This window comes from Globicephala melas, chromosome 11 (assembly GCF_963455315.2).
Source record: "Globicephala melas chromosome 11, mGloMel1.2, whole genome shotgun sequence".
Lineage (NCBI taxonomy): Eukaryota > Metazoa > Chordata > Mammalia > Artiodactyla > Delphinidae > Globicephala > Globicephala melas.
The window spans coordinates 25,307,817-25,327,524 of NC_083324.2; the positions used below are offsets into that span (position 1 = coordinate 25,307,817).

Below are 19,708 nucleotides of genomic sequence, written 5' to 3' on the forward strand. Positions count from 1 at the left end.
TTCTCTTGGTGAAAAGGAATAACTCTGAGGAGTTTTCTGCTCCATGTCTGTTGCCCGCCCTACTTGCATTCCCTTAGATTTCACTTCCCCACTGACTGAATCCAGCTGGGGCCGGTAGAGTCTCAAAGGATCAGTGCAGATATTGTGGAACACCTGCCTGCAGCGCTGAGCATGCTCTTATAATCCCAAGGAAGGCGAGTTTGTACAAAGAACCGCAAGTAATAGAACATGACCATAAAAAAAAAAAGATTTTTGAAGAACCCTGTTTAAAGTTTATGCAAGGAGCACCAAGTTGAGGTGGAGATCATGTTTGAACTGTTTCTTCGAGAAACTAATATTTTTCACTTCAATCAGATTCTAAAATAAGCTGCTGTTAGTTGGTGATGATGCTGGCGAATTGTATGTTCTCCAGAGTTTCTCCTGCATTGGAAGCTTTCTGACAGAGAACAAAAATTAAGCAAATTGTACAAAGTGAATGCACTGAAAGGTAGCCTTGGATCCATGATACTTTTATGTAGAATTATGAAGATATCAACTGGATTTCTTTTCACTTTGTATTAATGGTTTACGTGGAGTTACATGCTACTCAGAACTTGGTTAGAGAATAAAATACCAAGGGTAATAATAATGATAATAGCAGCAGCTACTTTTTGTGAGTACCTGTCATGTGTGTTAAATGCTACACATGCCTTGTCTCATTTAATCCTCCTAGTAGCCCTATGAAATGGATCCTACTTGCCCCCATTTCACAGATAAGGAAGCTGAGCCTCTGTGAGGTTAAGTGTCCTGCCTGGAGTCACTTAGCTAATAAGAGTTGAGCTTGTATTTGCACTTTCTGATTCTGATTTTTATTAAAACTCATTTCACAATAACTAGGTAAATAAAGTCAGGTCTTAAAGTCTTTGCATTTCATATAGTAGGTATATCAAAGGTACTATTCTAAATTCCCCATTTGGAGAAAGCCACCTGCTTTTTCTTATACTTAACATAAAAAAAGAAAAAAAAAAACACCTTAAACTCTGCTGATACCAAAGGAGGACAGTAGCTCAGGGAACCGGCTTGGGTGATGATAGCACCTCTGGCTGATTAAAGAAAAGAAAGTGAAGGAATTTTAGCCATGCCTTTTGGTAGATGTGTCTATGGTAGAAGTGACAGACCTTGTGGGGGAGAATTTAGAAATAAAAAGAATAAAAGGGGAAGTTTAGGATTAGTTTTTAAAGCCTCATAACTAGACAGGTGCATGCTCATGTCTGAAATTAAGTAGATCTTACTGATTGATTGATTGCACTGCACAGCTTGTGGGATCTTAGTTCCCCAACCAGGGATTGAACCCTGGCCCTCGGCAGTGCGAGCACAGAGTCCTAACCCCTGGACCCCCAGGGAAGTCCCTAGAAGTTTGTGTTTATATGTCAGCATTCAAGCTCATATCTTACTGGCATTTACAGATTGTTGGAAGAATAAAGTTGTTTCCTGAAAAAACAGGCAAAGGCAGAAACTGAGCCCAAAGAAGGCATTACTGTCTGTCTTCTCTCTGTCAACTTGACAGTGGCTGTTTTTATGATTTATACTAATAATTGCCAAGTATCTTTGTGCAAAACTGAACGATTGGAGAGAAGATTAATACTGGTTGCTCAAACTCTACAACAGTTTTTCCCAAAACATTTTTATGGAATGCTAGTTGAACAGGATGATCCATGGCAAACCAGTATGTGTGAGAAGTATTACTGACTGTCTTCTCCACTATGTGAAGATTTGTAATTCAGATTAACATTCTGAAGGCCCTGAGAAGTTCTGCAATAGAGGAACTTGCTTAAATCAGTAGTTCCCCAAATTATTTAATGCCACAATGCTCCACACACCCACTGGAGACATACATTCTTTTCTGTTTTCCACTTATTAACAGACACTTTGCTTTTCTGCAATATAGTAACACATTACAATTGTTACATGACATGAATGAATGAGTTCAGAACACTGAAGGTGAGATGACTTGCCAGTGTGATAATAAGTGAAGTTAAGTGATAGCATTTTGAGAACTTTCCTAAAGCAGTGCTGTGACCTTTTCACAGACTACGCCATGTTCTCTGCCTGGGTTCTGGGGATTGTGTGAATATCAGGAAAACTCTGGTACACTTTTCCAGCCCAAGCTGCTGGTGCGCTTGTAGGGGGCAGGATTCCTGGCTCCCTTATCCAGGATGGAAAATAACCCTTCCACGAGGAAATGATGAAGGCAAAGAGAAGGTAGCTGAGAATCAAAGGGCGGATGAAAGTTCCAGATGCCTCTGTTGAATTGGTCCACATTTTTTGCCTCACTTCCTTAGGGAAGTGAGAGTTTGCCCAGATTAAACTTTGACAGGATGAGATAAAGCACTGTTTTACAATCCCCATGTAACATGTTCCGGTTAGAAATAAATCCTCCAAATACTATGTGACTCCCATGGAAAATCTCAGTAGCCCACTTTACATGCCAAATGTAGGAGTGGGTCAACTCTGACCTACTTTTGAGCATTTGTGAGAAATTCCAAGATAAACTTGTGTCCAGTGCTCTTCTTCTCTTCCTGAGTGTAGAAGGGAGAACTTTTAGGACATTGGTATTTGGCAAGCCACGGAGTTTATGAGCAAGAGAGAATTAACGATCAAGAGCAAATTCAAATGAAGATTATAAAGAAATCATCCTTTTGGGATTGCTAAGTTTGATCAACGAAACATGTTTCAAGCTCATTTTTTAGACTATTCTATTCATTTTAAGCTTTTTTTTTTCTTTTTTAAGCTCTAGCTCCACTGCTGGAGCATTAAAAGAACCACTTGATTTATCAGTACATACTGAGCACCTACTGTGTGCCAAAAAAGTCTTATAGGTACTAGGGATATAAAGTTGACAAAAATTTGTTAGATTCATATCTACTTTTAAAAGTGAATAATCGTGGGACCGGAAGGGATGGATAGGTGGAGCACAGAGGAGTTTTACGTCTGTGTGATACTGTAATGGTGGATATATATTCACTAAGCATGTGTCTAAACCCATAGAATATATAACATCAAGAGTGAACCCTAATCTAAACTATAGACTTTAGTTGATAATGATGTGACAACGTAGGTTCATCAGTTGTAACAGATGTCCCACTCTGGTGGGGAGTGCTGCCGATGGGGAGGCTCTGCATATGTGAGGGCAGGGGTATGTGGGAAATCTCTGTACCTTCCTCTCGGTTTTGTCGTGGACCTAAAACTGCTCTAAAAAAATTAGTCTTTAAAAAAAAAAAATTGTGGGACTTCCCTGGTGGTCCAGTGGTTAAGAATCCAGCTTCTCATGCAGGGGACTTGGGTTCGATCCCTGGTCAGAGAACTAAGATCCCACATGCTGGGCTTCCCTGGTGGCGCAGTGGTTGACAGTCCGCCTGCCGATGCAGGGGACGCGGGTTCGTGCCCTGGTCTGGGAGGATCCCACATGCTGCGGAGCGGCTGAGCCCGTGAGCCATGGCCGCTGAGCCTGTGCGTCCTGAGCCTGTGCTCCGCGGCGGGAGAGGCCACAGCAGTGAGAGGCCCGCATACCGCAAAAAAAAAAGATCCCACATGCTGCTGGGCAACTAAGCTCATGTGCCGCAACTACTGAGCCCGCCCACTCTGAAGCCCACGTGCCACAATGAAAGATCCCGTGTGCCACAACAAAGATCCCATGTGCCACAACTAAGACGCTAAACAGCCAAAAAAAAAAAAAAATTGTAATTGAGTTATATAGACTACGGTCTGTGGCTTCAAGCAACTTATAGTCTTTATTCACAGATAATAATGTACACAGTTTAGCATACTTGAAATTCACAATTATAGTCCAAATTATCCATTCCTTTATTAATTCACAGGATGTTCACTGAGCATTTTCCAGCACAGGCCCACATAAAGTAGGTTTCCTAGGGATTGTTTCCAACAGTGATTCCCTGTTAAAGCAGCCTCCTTGACAAATGAAAGGCTGGGTTGCATGAACCTTTTAAATATAAAATTACTTTTTTTGCTCTGCTGAATTCCAATTTTTTTTTTTTTTTTTTTGGTTACTTGAATTTCAGATTGACTGTATCGGGGAGAATCTTCACAAACACAGAACCACTGACTATCACTCTGTGACTTACGTGTACATTGGCAGCCATGAAAAATACATGGAAATGCTGGTTTTAAATTGGATTTCAGTAACTGACTGTGGCTTTGCGTTTCATGGTATTTGAGTTAAGGAAGAAAACAGAGCTCAACTCTTCCACCAGTCGAGTCTCAATAAGACATATATATTTAATAGAAATGTTGGTTTCTCCCCGTTGTTTATGCATAGGTGGCACGTGGCCAGCAGGAGTGAATGTAGTGCCCAGTGTGGCTTGGGTTACCGCACATTAGACATCTACTGTGCCAGATACAGCAGGCTAGATGGGAAGACCGAGAAGGTTGATGACAGTTTTTGCAGCAGTCACCGCAAACCAAGCAACAGGGAAAAATGCTCAGGAGAATGTAACACTGGTGGCTGGCGCTATTCTGCTTGGACTGAAGTAAGTTGGTTCTCACTCAGAGAGTCTTCTTCTTGGAGTAAGTCTGATTAGCTGATGATGGCTCCTTGCAGAGCTGCATTGAGAAATCCCATTTAGAGTACCATGATTGATTTATAATGGCTGCCCCCATTAAAACTGCAGAAGAGTACCATGATTGATTTGTAATGTCTGATGTGGGCATGGCATGTGGAAAATTGGGAGTGGTGGAACAACTCAACAGAACACTTTTTTCATATCCCACAAACTATGTCCAATTTTGTTTTCCTTTGCCAGTTTGCTAATATTGACTTCAGTATAAACCTGGTAAATAAATTGGTAACATGAACCAATCCCCCTAAAATAACAACTAGAATTGACCAGACTTTGTTGGTTGGTTGTTTCTTAAGGACTGGAAGAGACAAGCCAGCCTAGCCAGTATCTTGAGCATGCTTGATGAGAAACTCAGCAATAATTTTATTTCATTTGTTTTGTCCTTTCAGTGTTCTAAAAGCTGTGATGGTGGAAGCCAGCGGAGAAGGGCTATTTGTGTCAACACCCGTAATGACGTACTTGATGATAGCAAATGCACGCATCAAGAGAAAGTCACCATTCAGAAGTGCAACGAGTTCCCTTGTCCACAGTGGAAATCAGGAGACTGGTCAGAGGTGAGATGGAAAGGCTGTTATTTCCCCCAGCTCATCTCCGATACTCAATTCTGAGTCTCCCCCAGGTCGGTTCAAGGCTAGACCAGCTACACCTTTCTCCCACCTCCTCTTGAGGAAACAACTCCAGTCTCCCCCCTGCCCCATGACTGTCTTCACTGGACATGACTGGTCCACTGGCGACCCCAGAGTCACAGTGGGTTTATCTGGATCACCCACCGTAGTAGCTTCTGTTGGTGATTTTTTTCTCCTCTTTTTTTTTTTTTTGCAGTACAAGGGCCTCTCACTGTTGTGGCCTCTCCCGTTGCGGAGCACAGGCTCCGGACGCACAGGCTCAGCGGCCATGGCTCACGGGCCCAGCCGCTCTGCGGCATGTGGGATCTTCCCGCACCAGGGCACGAACCCGAGTCCCCTGCATCGGCAGGCGGACTCTCAACCACTAGCGCCACCAGGGAAGCCCTGTTAGTGATTTTTGAAGCTCCAGCTCCTCACCTTCCCTCCCCCTTGAGCCCTGGCTAAGTTGCTATAAAGGAAATCAGGGCTTTCTTTATTAATTATAAAGCTGCATTGGCTTCGATCTGAAGTCAAAAATAAGATTCCCTGATTTCTTACCTTTGAAATAAGAGAATTAGACCCCAGTGAGTGACCTATTTGATTACCCATCTAGTTGCTAGTGGAAAACTTGGGAAAAAGAGAAAGTAGCAGGCTGAGTATTCCAGATGTATGCTTTGCTTGTCCCTTACCCGATGAAGCATAAGGCTAACCCTCCATTGTGTAGCATAGGTGGCCCGAGGACAGCAACTTGCTTTTATAGACAGAGTCAGTATTTCCTGGTGAGCTTCTCACCAAGCAAGTGCCTCCCTCCACCTTTCTTCAGGGGAGCAAGTGGCAGGGGAACAGAAATTGCCTCATTTATGGGCCAAGTCAGGAATGTGGCGAAAGAGGTATTTCCCTGCTACAGCTTCTGCATCCATTCCCTTATCTCATCCGTGCAAGTGCAATATTAACTGTTTACTTTCAACATTAAATAAAATCTGAATCGTAAAAGAATACTATTAACGCCTCTGAAATGGCAGACAAGTAACAGTGCATGTGGTTAACAGTGTCTGACTCCTGGACAAATTAACAGCAAACCTAGTTCTTATGTTCTATGTTAACTACGTGGCCTTAGCTTCAATTCTAGTATTTAGTAAAAAAAAAAAAAAAAGAAGAAAGAAGGTATTGGGTTTAAGTTCTACTTAGATAGCTAATACTAGCTTAAGTAACAGACCTTTGCAAAGATACTTAATGAAATGGAAGTGGGAGATATGAAAGTATATATTCAGTATGATCCAACATTCCATAGCTAAAAAGACTGGGAAGAAAACAGCAAAATTTTAATAATAATTATCCCTAGGTAGGTAGTGAGATTTGGGGATCATTATAGTTTTCTCTTTTATGTCTTTCTGTATTTCTCAAGTTTTCTACAATGAAAGTAGATAATAATGATGATGTTATTTATTCATTTAGATTATATTTAAGACTCATTGAATGAGCATGTGCTAAGTACTTCACTTGGATTTTTCTTATTTAGTTTTCACAATTCCTGGCAGTAGGCATTATTGTGTTCCCCATTGTACCGATGAGAAAATTGAAGTACAGGGAGATCACTTAGTATCCACAGCTGATTAAAAAACAGTATTAGGATTAAAAACTAGGTTAGTCTGACTCGTAAATTCCCCACCCTTAACTTTTATGCTACCAAACCATGAATGCTGTTTTTCAGGATTTCACAGCATGATGCTGTGTTAAGTTTATTCTGTGCTTGAAACTGTCCCAGAGCCTGGATAAATACAGAATGAATGAACGAATGAGTGAATGCGTGAAAAGCTTGAACCTTGATGTATTTACAAATTGCAACGACTGAGAGGAATTGCTGTGGGAAAAGAGAACACCTGGTCCTGTTAATCAATGACTAATCCCCGGGAACCACAGCACATTGTTCAGAAATGACCCTGACTGGCTGTACCTTTTATTACAGTGCTTGGTCACCTGCGGAAAAGGGCATAAGCACCGCCAGGTCTGGTGTCAGTTTGGCGAAGATCGATTAAACGATAGAATCTGTGACTCTGAGACCAAGCCAGCCTCCATGCAGACCTGTCAGCAGCCAGAATGTGCGTCCTGGCAGGCAGGTCCCTGGGGACAGGTATTTTGAATGATAAAGTTCTTAACTACATTCTTTCCTTCTTATCTGGAGCGGGCCTGCAGAGGGACGTTCCAGCGGCCGGGATTTAACCACCATGGCATGTGGCACGCACTGCACCTCCGTGGCGCCAAGTGATGGAAACTCTGCAACCATTTTGCCCCACTTCTGAGGGTTGCCGCTTGGCCTCCTGGAGCTGATTATTCCTTTTCCAGACCCACGTGCATGTCTTCGCCCTTGGGTTAAAACTGTAGCTTGAGCACACACGAATTTGAACAAATTCACAACAGATCTCGTGCCTGGCTGATGTTATCTAGTAGCGTGCAGCTGTGGGTCTGTTACAGAATGTGATCCAGCGCCAGTGTCTTTGGCAGGAGGGTCTGGACTGGGATTTGGAAGGGATGTTTTGGCTCCCAGTGTCATGATTCCTACGTTCACCTCTCATAAATTATTCAGACTTTTCAAACAGAATTAATTAGATCAAAGGTTACAGGAATCATCTCTCTTTGAAAGAATCTTTTCCAAGCCCCCAGTGTAGGTTTCACAGTCATTTGAACTGTTCTTAAAGGAGAGAGTGAAAGTCTCCCTTGGGCTTGCATTTAAGAAGCCACTACTCTTGGAATTAAGTCTTTCCTAATATAGAAGCAAAAGCGTTCGGGTACTATTTAAGTAGCACTCCACGTTCCCAAGAGAAGCAAAGCAGCTGCTTGCTGTCACTTGTGTAATCTCTTTAAGAATGACTCTCCCTCCGCCCTGTCCAGCCACAGCCTCTTCCCTAGCTTACGTCTTCATTTCCAACATACGTGCAGTAAGTGAGAGCAGCGTTATGACTACACCCTTACAATTTCTACCGTTTACATTGGCACTCTTCCTCTCCATTACACAGCGTCCTTGGTCAGAATGGTTGATCATGTTTGATCACACTTATTAAACAGGGGGAGTCCACTCATGCCCCAGATCTTGCCTCCTTTTTGTCCATATCTGCTAGCTCTTGTAAATAATAGCAGAAGGAGAGCACAGCTCAGGGCCACTGTTAAGATTTGAATATAACAGCTTTTAGAACTAAAAGGCCTGTTTTTTTATGTGTGTTTATACCAGGTCAGTCCTAGCCAGAAATTTGTCCCTCCTTTGACTGAACATGCAATTCAGGGCAACAGACTTTCTTAAAATATTGAAGAATAACGCATGTTCATAAGAGAAGTTTTGCAAAAAGTAATTTAGCAAAAAGAAGAAAACCACACTCCTAGCTCTACACTGCAGAGTTAATACATTTATGAGTGTCTCCTTATGTTTTAAAAACTAAAAATAGGATTGTATTTCATCAATTTTTTGTTAATTGAAGTAAAACTCACGAAACAAAATTAACCATTTTAAAGTGAACAAATCAGTGGCATTTAGTACATTCAGAATGTTGTACAACCACCACCTCTATCTAGTTCCAAAACATTTTTGTCACCCCAAAATACTCATTAAGCAGTTACTCCCCATTTCCCCTTCACCCCTGCAGCCAACAATCTGCTTTCCACCTCCATGGATTTACTTATTCTAAGTATTTCGTACGAATGGGATCATACAATACGTGACTGTTTGTGTCTCCAGCTTCTTTCACATAGCATGGTGTTTTTAAGGTTCATCCATGTTGTAGCACACATATGTACCTCATTCCTTTTTATGGCTGCATAATATTCCATGTATGGATATACCATAATTTGTTCATCCATTTATCCCTCTACAGACATTTGGGTTGTTTGCACCTTTTGGCTATTGTGCATAGTACTTAATTCTTCTATAAATGTTTGGTAGAATTCACCAGTGAAGCCATCTGGTCCTGGACTTTTCTTTATTAAGAAGTCTTTGATTACTGAGTCAATATTTTTACTTCTTATAGGTCTGTTCAAACTTTCTGTTTCTTTTTAAGTCAAGTTTTGTGATTTTTTGTGTTTCTGGGTAATTAGTATGTGTTTGGAAATTTGTGTGTTTCATCTAGATTGTCTAACATGTTGGCTTATAATTGTTCACCGTACTTTCATTAGCCTTTTTTATTGCTGTAGAGTCAGCAGCCGTGCCCTTGCTTTCACTTCTGATTTTAGTTGTTTGCGTCTTCTCTCGTTCTAGTCAGTCTAGGTAAAGATTTATAAATTTTGTTGGTCTTTTTATAGAGCCAACTTCTAGTTTTGTTGATTCTGTTGTTTTTCTATTCTAGTCTTTTTTTTTTTTTCCTTCTGCTAGTTTTGAGTTTAGTTTGTTCTTTTTCTAGTTCTTTAAGGGGTAAGGTTAGGTTATTGATTTGAGATCTTTTTTTTTTTAATAATATTCGTGTTTACAGACAAATTTCCCTCTGAACACTGCTTTTGCTGCATCTTTATATTTATTAAAACGTAAATTTTATGTTTTATTTTTGATTATATTCATCTGAAAGTACTTTCTAATTTCCTTTGTGATTTCCTCTTTGATCCACTGGTTATTTAAGACTCTGTTGTTTTATTTGCACATATGTGTGAATCTTTCAGTTTTCCTCCTGTTATTTCTTTCTACTTGTGGCCAGAGATGATACTTTGTGGGATTTCAGGGTTTTAAAATTTATTAAGACTTGTTTTGTGGCCTAATACGTGGTCTGTACTGGAGAATGTTCCATGTGCATTTGAGAGGAACGTGTAATATGGCAGGGGGGCAATAAGCAAAACTATCTCAACACTTTCCTACTGAAATTTGTCAGTAAGCACTCACCTAGTTGCTTTAAGTGTTTGATTAGCTTCCAGAGTTAAAAAAAAAACAAAGATTCTGCCATTTTTTGCCAGCTTAATCGTTGCTTCAGTGGAGGGATCAACTCTCGGGGCTTCCTGAACTGCTATTTCCATGACGTCACTCTCTCTACTTATTGTCTTTTAGATGCTTTTTAAGTCTAACAATTAGGCTTAGTGGCTACATTTTCCTTATGATCTGTTTGCCATGGTGCATTTAATTGACTTTTGGTTCTTGCCTAGTTAAGTGGTTTCTAATATTTTGCCTTTTAGAAATAATATTGCAAAGACCATTCTTACACAAAAATATTCATGCAAACTCCGATAATTGCTTTAGGAAAATTTTCCAGAAGTCAAATAACTATATAAAGTACCTATTTTAGCCACAGCATTCTGCTAGGTAGAGTGTGAAAGATGTACAAATGATTGAAATGTACTCCCCTCTTTCCAGGGGTTCACAGTCAAGAAACTGAACTCCTACAAACATAATTCCAATGGGAGGCAGAAATAATTCCATGTAATATCTTGATAATCGATTAGTATAATTTGTACAGAGTAGGATTACCTGCTTTTACATAATATCTTTGAGTGCCAGCCCTCTGGCCCACTACGATGGAAATATTTTTTCTCTTGTAGAATGTGATAGGTAAAGTTAGGGAAAGAGAACATTGGCTAGATTGTATATCCTTTCTGTTTTATTTCTTTCCCCCAGTGCAGTGTCACTTGTGGACAGGGATACCAGCTAAGAGCAGTGAAATGCATCATTGGGACATACATGTCAGTGGTGGATGACAATGACTGCAATGCAGCGACTAGACCAACTGATACCCAGGTAAATTTCCTTTGTCAAAATCAGTTATTGGCTTTGGGCCCTGCTGCCAAAACTTCCCAGGAGCTCAGTCAAAACTGAAGTCCTTTCATAGTTAAGTATGTAGATAGAGGAAACAGTAGACTAACTAAATTGTTCTGGATTTACTTATTTGTTACATTCTGTATCTAATATTTTGATGTACCAGTTTTGTTCTCTGCTTATTGGAATTGTATGTAGGCTTGATTCTGATTCTTATTGGGTGGCAAAGTTTGACTCTTTGGGCTGGTTTTCTTGAACTCAGATTTTTTTAATGATTTCAATGTAGGGTTTGGCAAATAGTATCGTATGTTCAGGCTGCATGTGCTGGAGCTGGCTTGTTCTAGCTCACAAGCGATGGTTGGTAAATTTTCAGAAATTTTGCAAGCTGGTTGTTAAATTCAGTCATTATTAAAAATTGAAAATAAAAACCTATAAATAAATAGATGATATTAAAAATGAAGTTGAGAAATACTTTTCCCTTTCTAATTATTTTCCTGTAGTTCACTCTCATTTACATTACATTTGTACGTATTTGCATGGTGGAAATACTGTACAGTGGTGAGCACATCCCTTTTTAACTCTGTGTTCATTGATACCAAGTTGGTAGCTTGAAATTGGCCATGGTGAGAGTACTTACACCACAGAAATCAGTAGATGCTGTAATTCAGAGTTTAATTGATTGTTGTATTGATTGTTTAGACTCAAAAAAGTGAGGGAACAAATGTTAATAATGCAGACTAAACTTTTAAAAGTCTTGTGTCTGCAGCTGTTATGTTGTAAACAGCATAAAAAAATAAGGAAATATTTTTCTGGTACTTGAAAATTATTTGCTGGTTCAGCACAGAAATTGTTCATGTCATTGGGTGAGTGAGCGAAGTTCTGACATACATCTTCATTGTTTCTCTTTCACGATACTCTTAAATGTAAACAAAATATCAACTGACATTCCTGTCAGAACTACATTTGTCCAGCAACGACAACCATCGCTCAGGCACAGATTCAAGAGTTCAGCAAAAACAACAAACGTGTTCTGTAAGAATCAATGGCTCTATGAAATTTAAATTAAAGAATTGTATATTTTATTGTTATTTGTAAATTTTATGCTACACACTCTTTATATCAGAAAAACTTATAATAAGCATATATATACATGCATAGGTGCATGTAATATGTGTGTATGTATATATGTATATACACATACATATCTGTACACACGCATAAGCACGCCTTGTTTCTCGAGAGAGCTAGTTGGTAATCATTCACCAGCACACTATTCCGTGTAGACCTTGATTTTGGCATCATTTGTGTGAGGAGAATATGTAAAGAGAAGACTGGGGTTTTCAGATCAGCTTTGCTAATTGCAGAAGACAGGATTTGAACCCAGACCACACCCAGAAGTTATGCTCTGAGGCCCCATCTGGCCACTGTACTGCCTCGGCTCTGAGTGCCCTCAGTCTGCTACTTGGCAACATGTGTTGTTCATGGATGCAGAGTCTCAAAAAAGGAAATGAATATGGCAGTGATGTTCATGCTGTCATTGCTGATCAGTTAACCAAACACGGCTTGTGACTTGTGTCATCTTTATTTTTTTTATTGAAATGTTCCAACCCACTGCATGATAAATGGCTGGGAAGTAGCTGCGACATCTAAACACGCAGAAAGTAAGGTCTTAGCGACTCCCTTAGAGATTCACAACATACGTTTCTAAGTTATTCAGTAATATCCATGGACTGACTATAGGGTAGCTCTTGCAGCTGCCGCATGTGAATAAATTTTTCACTGTGCGACAAGTTCCCTGTGCCATTCTTTGGACCCAGGCAGAGGAATAGGCAAGGTCTGAACCAAATAACAGAATTTCCTGTTCAGTTGGTAAACTTCCTAAAGTCACTTCAGCACTGAGCCTCCAGCACTTTGCACTGTGCCCGGGCATCCTGGGCATTTAATGGGTATGTATTTAATCCAAGAACATTTGATAACCACTGAGGCTGGGAATGATTGTGAACAGGTGTGTACTTCCGATTTCCCATTTGGAAATCTGGGAATATTACCTACGCATGGATAGTCCATCATAGGAATTGCCTCTGAGTGATTGAGGGGTGTGATATAAATTCTAGGCTTTGTGATATTGAATACACCTCTTGTATCTAGAGTTGACCTTCTTCGGGGCCTCAGGAGCTATCTGCGGGTACACTCGGAAAGCAAGTTCGTGGTTAGCAAAATCTGATTGAGAAGTGAATTGAAATGTAGAAGCAGAAATTGGCCTGCAGAATGTTTCAAAACATTAACAGTTAATCATGTTAAAAGGGTATGCTGCTCTTTCCTAAATTGTGTGTCATTTTACAATGTCTTCTTCACACAAACAGGTAAATAAATGTGGTTTTGTATTAAGGCACGTACAAAGGGACTCAGATTATATCCCATTTCACAGTTGAATTTGTAGTTGGGGCTGAGAGGTGTCACGTGACTTGCCCCAAATCACCCAGAAGTCTGAGATCTTAGAATTCTTTGTCCTTATATTTGTATACGCCATGACTGAAAGGTAACTTTGGCTTTTTCTTCCCGTCCGCGTCTAGGACTGTGAATTACCATCTTGTCACCCTCCCCCCGCTGCCCCGGAAGCGAGGAGAAGCACACACAGTGCTCCAAGGACCCAGTGGCGATTTGGGTCTTGGACGCCAGTAAGCACGGAAGAAGTAGAGAGGGTGGGAGGGAAGGCAGACGTTCTCTGACACAACTTGAGAAAGTAGGTTTCTATCCAGTGAGTGACTGTTTCAGATAACATTTCTGCATTGTTTTATTCCAACACCCAGTGCTCAGCCACTTGTGGAAAAGGTACCCGGATGAGATATGTCAGCTGTCGGGACGAGGATGGCTCTGTGGCTGACGAGAGTGCCTGTGCAACCCTCCCTAGACCAGTGGCAAAGGAGGAATGTTCTGTGACCCCCTGTGGGCGGTGGAAGGCTCTGGACTGGAACCCGGTAAGCAAGTGGATTCTTTGGAATTGGGAGAGGACTGGGGGAGCTGTAAGGAGGATGACTAGTCGTGGGTCCCCAAGGTCAACGGGCACTGTTTTAGAATTGGACTTGGTTGTGAGATGTTCTTCTCCGCGTATGTGCAGCTGGTATGAATCTTAGCCAGATGTGCAAGAAATGCACATTTTTTAAAAATGTGTAAATCAACTTACAACCCCTTAAGCCCACATCCTGTTGGGCTGGTTGGAAAATGCAGTCTTAACTGAGCCAAGTCACATTAGAATGTAGTAGGCTTGTGGAGTACCAGAAGTAGCAGGGAGAAGTGGGGGGAGTAAGGGGAGGGCCTCAACTTGCATCTGGGTGCCTCCTGCATCCCGTGGTCCCTTCAAGTCCTGTGCCTCTGGCTTCCCTGCCGAGAGGGAGAAGTAGGAACCCTCAGGCGATGCTGGGGACCCAGCCTCCTGTGCACACCAGGAACCACCTGTGGACTTTTATAAAAGTAGAAAAAAAAAAAAAAAAGTAGAAAAACCTTTGTGTTCAGGTAACTCCTGCTTTCTGCCTTGCAAAAGCTCCCGAGTCCAGGAAATACAGAGCTTAGGACAGGTGAAGAGAATGGAGATGAATATCTCAATAAATATCAAAATACATATATGAAATGTGAGAGCTGGATTCAGAGAGAGCTGTGTAAAAATCCAGACATTGACATTAACTGGCTGCATGACCTTGAGCAGTCTGGTGTTAGTCCTTGAACCTCAGTTTCTTCTGCTCTTGAAAGAGGCCAAAAAGAATATCTACCTTATAAGGCTGTTGTAAGGATTATTTGAGATTCTGTCTGTTAAACGCTTAGAACAAAGAAGGTGCTCAGTAAATGGTAGATAATCTCACTCTCACGCCCCGAGCTTCCAAACGTACACATGTACGTCTGTCAGATCCATCTGTCTACTCACCAGGTATTCAGAAAGAGCAGTGACTGACAAATAAGAAAGTCCTTGCCTTTATGAAGATCATTCCAATGGCAATTCCAGTCAATGAGGAAATAAAGGTATAAATATATGATATAGCACCAGATACTGATACATACCAGAAAAAAGGTCAAACACAGTAGTGGCAGAGAGAAAGGGGTGATGTGCTTTTAGACAAGGTGGTCAGAAAAGGCCTCACATTGCATTGAGCAGGGCTTGCATGGAGTGAAGCAGTGAACCACATGGATATCCGTGTTGTACAGCAGAAAGTAGAGCAGCTGCAAAGACCCTCAGACGGGGGTGTTCTTGGCCTGCTCAGAAAGCATCCATAAGGCCCGTGGGGCTGGAGTGCAGTGTGGAGAGTGATAAGAGATATGTCAAAAAGGTAGCCAGGGCTTCCCTGGTGGCGCAGTGGTTGAGAGTCCGCCTGCCGATGCAGAGGACACGGGTTCGTGACCCGGTCCGGGAAGATCCCACATGCCGCAGAGCGGCTGAGTCCATGAGCCATGGCCACTGAGCCTGCGCGTCTGGAGCCTGTGCTCCGCAACGGGAGAGGCCACAACAGTGAGAGGCCCGCGTACTGCCAAAAAAAAAAAAAAAAAAAAAAGGTAGCCAGTGGCCACATCATGAAGGGCCTACTAGGTCAAGGTAAGGACTGTGGACATTATTCACAGTGAATTGGGAAGTCACTAGGTGAATGACATGATCTGACTATAGTTTGCAAGGGTCATGGTTTATGATATGTGGATAACAGGCTTGGGATGGGAGGAAGGTGTCAAGATTACAAACAAGAGCCCAGCTGAAAGGCCACTGCAGTAGTCCTGGCAAGGGAAGGCGGTGGCCTGGAATAGGGAGGTGATGGCAGAGATGGTGGGAAGTGGCTGATGGGGATGTATCTTGCATACTGGGCCGACAGGGCTTCTCCATGAAAATGACCATGAGGTGGGAAGAAAAGAGACGGGGAGATGCCAGGGTTCTGGGCCTGAGTGACTGGCTGAACCACCCTTTCTCTTTCTGAACGTCCAATGTAGTGCTCCGTGACGTGTGGCCAAGGGAGGACCACCCGGCAAGTGGTCTGTGTCAACTACAGTGACCACGTGATCGATCAAATCGAGTGTGACCCGGATTATATCCCAGAAACCGACCAGGACTGTTCCATGTCACCATGCCCTCAGCGGACCCCAGACAGTGGCCTCGCTCAGCACCCTTTCCAAAACGAGGGTTATCGCCCCAGGAGCGTCAGCCCTAGCCGCACCCACGTGCTCGGAGGAAACCAGTGGAGGACTGGCCCCTGGGGAGCAGTGAGTATTCCCTGAAGCCTTTGCGAATTTGCTTTCTTCTCTTTCATTTGATGTAGTGCTTGGAGGGAAACAAACTAGAAACACCTCTGGAGCATATTAATGTCAGAAGGGATTGACACTGTGCATTTTCATTTGTTGAGGTTAATTGCAGTCCCAGAAGAGGTGTCACTTGAGACAGTCTGCCCGCACCTCTAAGCTACCTTAACTGGGTGGAGGGGAGGGGGTGTCACTGCTGGATGATTTGATCAGACAGCTTCCTGGAAGGTAATGTGAAGATGCGATGATTGATCCTGGAGATGGCAGGCAGCTGTTACCTGAAGGAAAATTAAAAGGGCAGAAGAACTTTTCTGAAAGGGAGTTTTTAATGAAAGTCATTTTCCTTCTTGCTGTCTTCCAGATGAGTGTAGTCTTGAAGTGTCACAATTGCTATGCCATTTGTAGTAGTAGGTCATTGTCTTGGATTAGGAGAGAAGGAGTGGGCCGGGTAAAATCTGTGCTTAGAGGGAAAATTCCATACCTGAATGGTTATCAGCACAGGCTTTAAGGAAAGATGCCTCTGTCGGATCCAAGGACTTGTACTTTCAGATTTTGGTGTCTTTGGCAGGTCCCCTCTCCTCTTTGAGCCTGTTTCCTCATCTGTAAAACAAAGTTAACAGTAACTCCAACTTTCTTGGCTTGTCGTAAGAATTAAATACAACGATGCAAATAAAGTGTTTTTCACTCTGCCCACCATCGTGAAAATTTAATAAATGTCGACGATTATTTTTATCGTTACCGTTATCTTTGTCCTTCAAATTAGGAAGACCTTGACAAATAATATTTAGCTAGCATTCAAAGGAAAAATATGCTCTCGAAAGTTTCAGAATTTTTATTGAATAATTTTCCAAAAAATAATTTTATTGTGGAATACTGGACATGTCTAAAGGAACTTCAGGAGGGGTAAGGTAGCAAGAGACCCTGGGGAGGTATGGGGAGTTTGGTGTTTATTAATCACTCACGAAGTCTTTTTAATTGTTTACTATTCATTTCCTTCTAGTACTGCTAATTGTGTTTAATCATTTCTGGACTAAAAAGCATTAGAAGGAACCTGTCGGTTTCCCACCATGGTTATGTTTCAATAAATTAGGTTTACTTTCCTGTGAATGCAGATAGCCACTGAGTGTTTTCACACACTGCACCTGTTGGTTGTAAGCAGAACATCTGCCTGGGACCTTCACCACCTCATTCTCCTCCCTTACTTCCCACTTTGAGGCTTCCTTTGCCTGGGTTAGAAGAAATTTGGGTTCTGAGAAATTAAAGGGTGATCAAGAGAGGTCATCACTGAGTGTCCCATGATTTTTCCAGTGGAAAAAATTCACAACTCCAACATGTCTATTCTAATGATAACACTAGAACTTAAAAAAAAAAAAAAAAAGGGCACTGAAAGCTATTCTTGTTTAGGACTACATTTGTGGATAATACATTCCTTTAAGATTGAATGATTCTGCCCTTGGGCAGAGTTCCCAATTAGGGAGGATTAGGTAACCTTTTTGCAGCAGTGGGCAATACCATTCTTCTCATTGTGCCTGTTTTTTGTTTGGGGATTTTTTTTTTCTAAGTTAAGTGAGGCTGAAGGTGGACAATGTGATTTTTCAGCTGTAGGCTGACGTGCCTGACTTACTCCCAGGAGAGTGTGGCATGTGTATACATCTCTGTGTGGTTTGGCATGCATGGTTCTTCCTGCCTGCCACAGCAGGAAAGGCAGCAAAGCATCACGAACACTGGAGAAGGGGAATCTAACGTTTCCAGTAGTTTCTGGAATCAGAACCTCATTTTACAGTATGTTTTTGCGTAAACCTGAACCTTCTGTAAGTTTTTTGGTGTGTTACCAACTAGGGGTCTCTGGTTGCAAGCAAAAGAAAAGGAATTGATTCCTTCAAGGGAAAGCAAAACAAACAATACTGTTCATTTAGCCCCAGTAGAGACTGGGACCAGAACATCTTCAGGGATCTAGCTAGGGGTTGGCAAATTTTTTCTGCAAAGGGCCAGGTAATAAATATTTTCAGCTATGTGGACCATGCAGTCTCTGTTGCAGCTAACCAGCTCTGCTGTCTTAGCACAAAAGCAGGCATAGACAATATGTAAACACATGGAAATGGCTGTGTTTCCATAACACTTTAGTTATAAAAACAGCTTGCAGGCCAGATTTGGCCCCCAGGCCAAATGCCAATCTCTGATCTCTAGATGCAACAGTATCTACAGTATAATTTCCTTTCTTTTTTTTTTTTTTTTTTTTGAGGTACGCGGGCCTCTCACTGTCGCAGCCTCTCCCGTTGAGGAGCACAGGCTCCGGACGCGCAGGCTCAGCGGCCACGGCTCACGGGCCCAGCTGCTCCACGGCATGTGGGATCTTCCCGGACCGGGGCACGAACCCGTGTCCTCTGCATCAGCAGGCGGACTCTCAACCACTGCACCACCAGGGAAGCCCCAGTATAATACATTTCTTTAAGGAGTTTCTGTCTTAATGAACCCTTTTCAACTCTGAACCACCCTTGAGTCGCTCTGCTCATGATTCAAATTCCCAGGAAAGTCTGATTGGCAGCCCGTTCCTCTTACTCCTTGATCAGGGAAATGTAGAGCATCTTAAAACACAGTGCCACTAAGATGACATCCATTGGCGGAGAAATGATTCCTTAAAGGAAAATTGGGCTGCCAGGTGTTAAGGGGAAGTATAGTAGGCAGATAAAAATACCAGATGTCCATCATCTCTTCCTTCCCTAGTGGCCATTCTCTCTTGTTCAGTGTGGATGATAGGTACAGGGTTTGTTCGAAGGAATGTTTACCTGGGAAAATATGTCATCTAAAGAGGACAGGAAAATTGTTAACAAAATAAGTCCAGAGTGAAATTCTGCAACATGAGAATGGAACTAAGAATCCCTGTTAATCAAAAAATGGCAAAATTGGACCTGGAGAAAGATGATGTACAGTACTTCACCTGTGTATGAGAGTATAAAGACCCAGGCCAATGCTGGGTTCAGAACTGTGCAAGCACAAGTTCTAGACTGTATGGCGCAATTGCTTGGCCCCCAGCTGAGCGCTCTATCTGTTTGGTCAGATTCTCAATAGGAAGCATCTGACTGGTCACTGGGCAGCCAGTAGATTAGTTGACCTTGGATTTGTTATCCTTCCTTGCTCCACTCAGCCATATTGAAGGGAGGGTAGCATGTGGTTTATGGAACTTTGCTTCTAGAAACTCTAATTGGATCAGGCAGTAGATCCTGTGACCAGCACTATAGGATCTAACAGGGATACAAGTATGACATTGATCCCCTCTGAAGGAGCTTACCATTTTATTGGGACAATAACACCGGTGACATAATAAACAAATAATACAAGATTTTATTATCAAAGGAAAAATTCAAGGGCCAAAATATATATATTCCAAATCTGTTAACAATATGGAAGGTCCTTCCTAATGTTTTAAATTCTGGTCCCCAAACAAAGCTGATTAAAATAATAGTTCTCTGTGTTTCTCACATAATAAGCTGTTTAAA

General features: G+C 41.9%; 1 protein-coding gene across 1 annotated transcript in view; it reads left to right on the forward strand.

Annotated features, from left to right (window-relative positions):
* The window catches only part of ADAMTS9 (ADAM metallopeptidase with thrombospondin type 1 motif 9), a 170,651-nt gene that overhangs the window by 67,366 nt on the left and 83,577 nt on the right, over positions 1 to 19,708 (forward strand). Inside the window, exons 20-26 of the mRNA XM_030867641.2 lie at positions 4,316 to 4,526; positions 5,006 to 5,170; positions 7,188 to 7,352; positions 10,803 to 10,922; positions 13,514 to 13,618; positions 13,751 to 13,918; positions 15,906 to 16,175. Coding sequence (XP_030723501.1) covers positions 4,316 to 4,526; positions 5,006 to 5,170; positions 7,188 to 7,352; positions 10,803 to 10,922; positions 13,514 to 13,618; positions 13,751 to 13,918; positions 15,906 to 16,175 — 1,204 coding nt within the window. The remainder of the gene's footprint in view (positions 1 to 4,315; positions 4,527 to 5,005; positions 5,171 to 7,187; positions 7,353 to 10,802; positions 10,923 to 13,513; positions 13,619 to 13,750; positions 13,919 to 15,905; positions 16,176 to 19,708) is intronic.